Raw genomic sequence first — 382 nt, 5'->3', positions numbered from 1 at the left:
GAGTCTGAGAGCTGGTACTCGCGCCTGCGGTCATAGCACTCCTGGATGCCGGGGTCGTTCCACAGGGTCTTGATGGCGTTCACGTACCGGTGCTCGAACGTCGTCACCTTCTCCACATCCACGTCCCGGATCAGGAGCGCATTGGCCTGGGAGGGCGGGAGGGGAGGCCACGGGCTCACCAGGGGCCCGGATGCTCAGCACCTGGCCGACCAGAGCGGGAACTGTGACTCCGGTTCCATGTAAAGACGCGAGAGAAAGCAGCGAGGGTGACGAGCCGTGACCGTCCCCCGGGGCGAGGTCCCAAAGCAAACCCGAGACCCAGGCAGCTCCCCAGAGCAGGGCCTGCTCAGCCGCCTCTGCTGGAGCGGCTTCTGGGGCGGGG

At 66.8% G+C, this 382-nt stretch overlaps 1 protein-coding gene across 1 annotated transcript in view; it reads right to left on the bottom strand.

Annotated features, from left to right (window-relative positions):
- Positions 1-382, bottom strand: part of GNA11 (G protein subunit alpha 11) — a 7,476-nt gene that overhangs the window by 4,520 nt on the left and 2,574 nt on the right. Inside the window, exon 2 of the mRNA XM_011372659.2 lies at positions 1-146. This exon is cut by the window's left edge and continues 14 nt beyond it. Coding sequence (XP_011370961.1) covers positions 1-146 — 146 coding nt within the window. The remainder of the gene's footprint in view (positions 147-382) is intronic.

The sequence above is a fragment of the Pteropus vampyrus genome, unplaced genomic scaffold (assembly GCF_000151845.1).
Source record: "Pteropus vampyrus isolate Shadow unplaced genomic scaffold, Pvam_2.0 Scaffold212, whole genome shotgun sequence".
NCBI classification, from domain to species: domain Eukaryota; kingdom Metazoa; phylum Chordata; class Mammalia; order Chiroptera; family Pteropodidae; genus Pteropus; species Pteropus vampyrus.
This window is presented reverse-complemented; position numbering and strand designations above follow the sequence as displayed.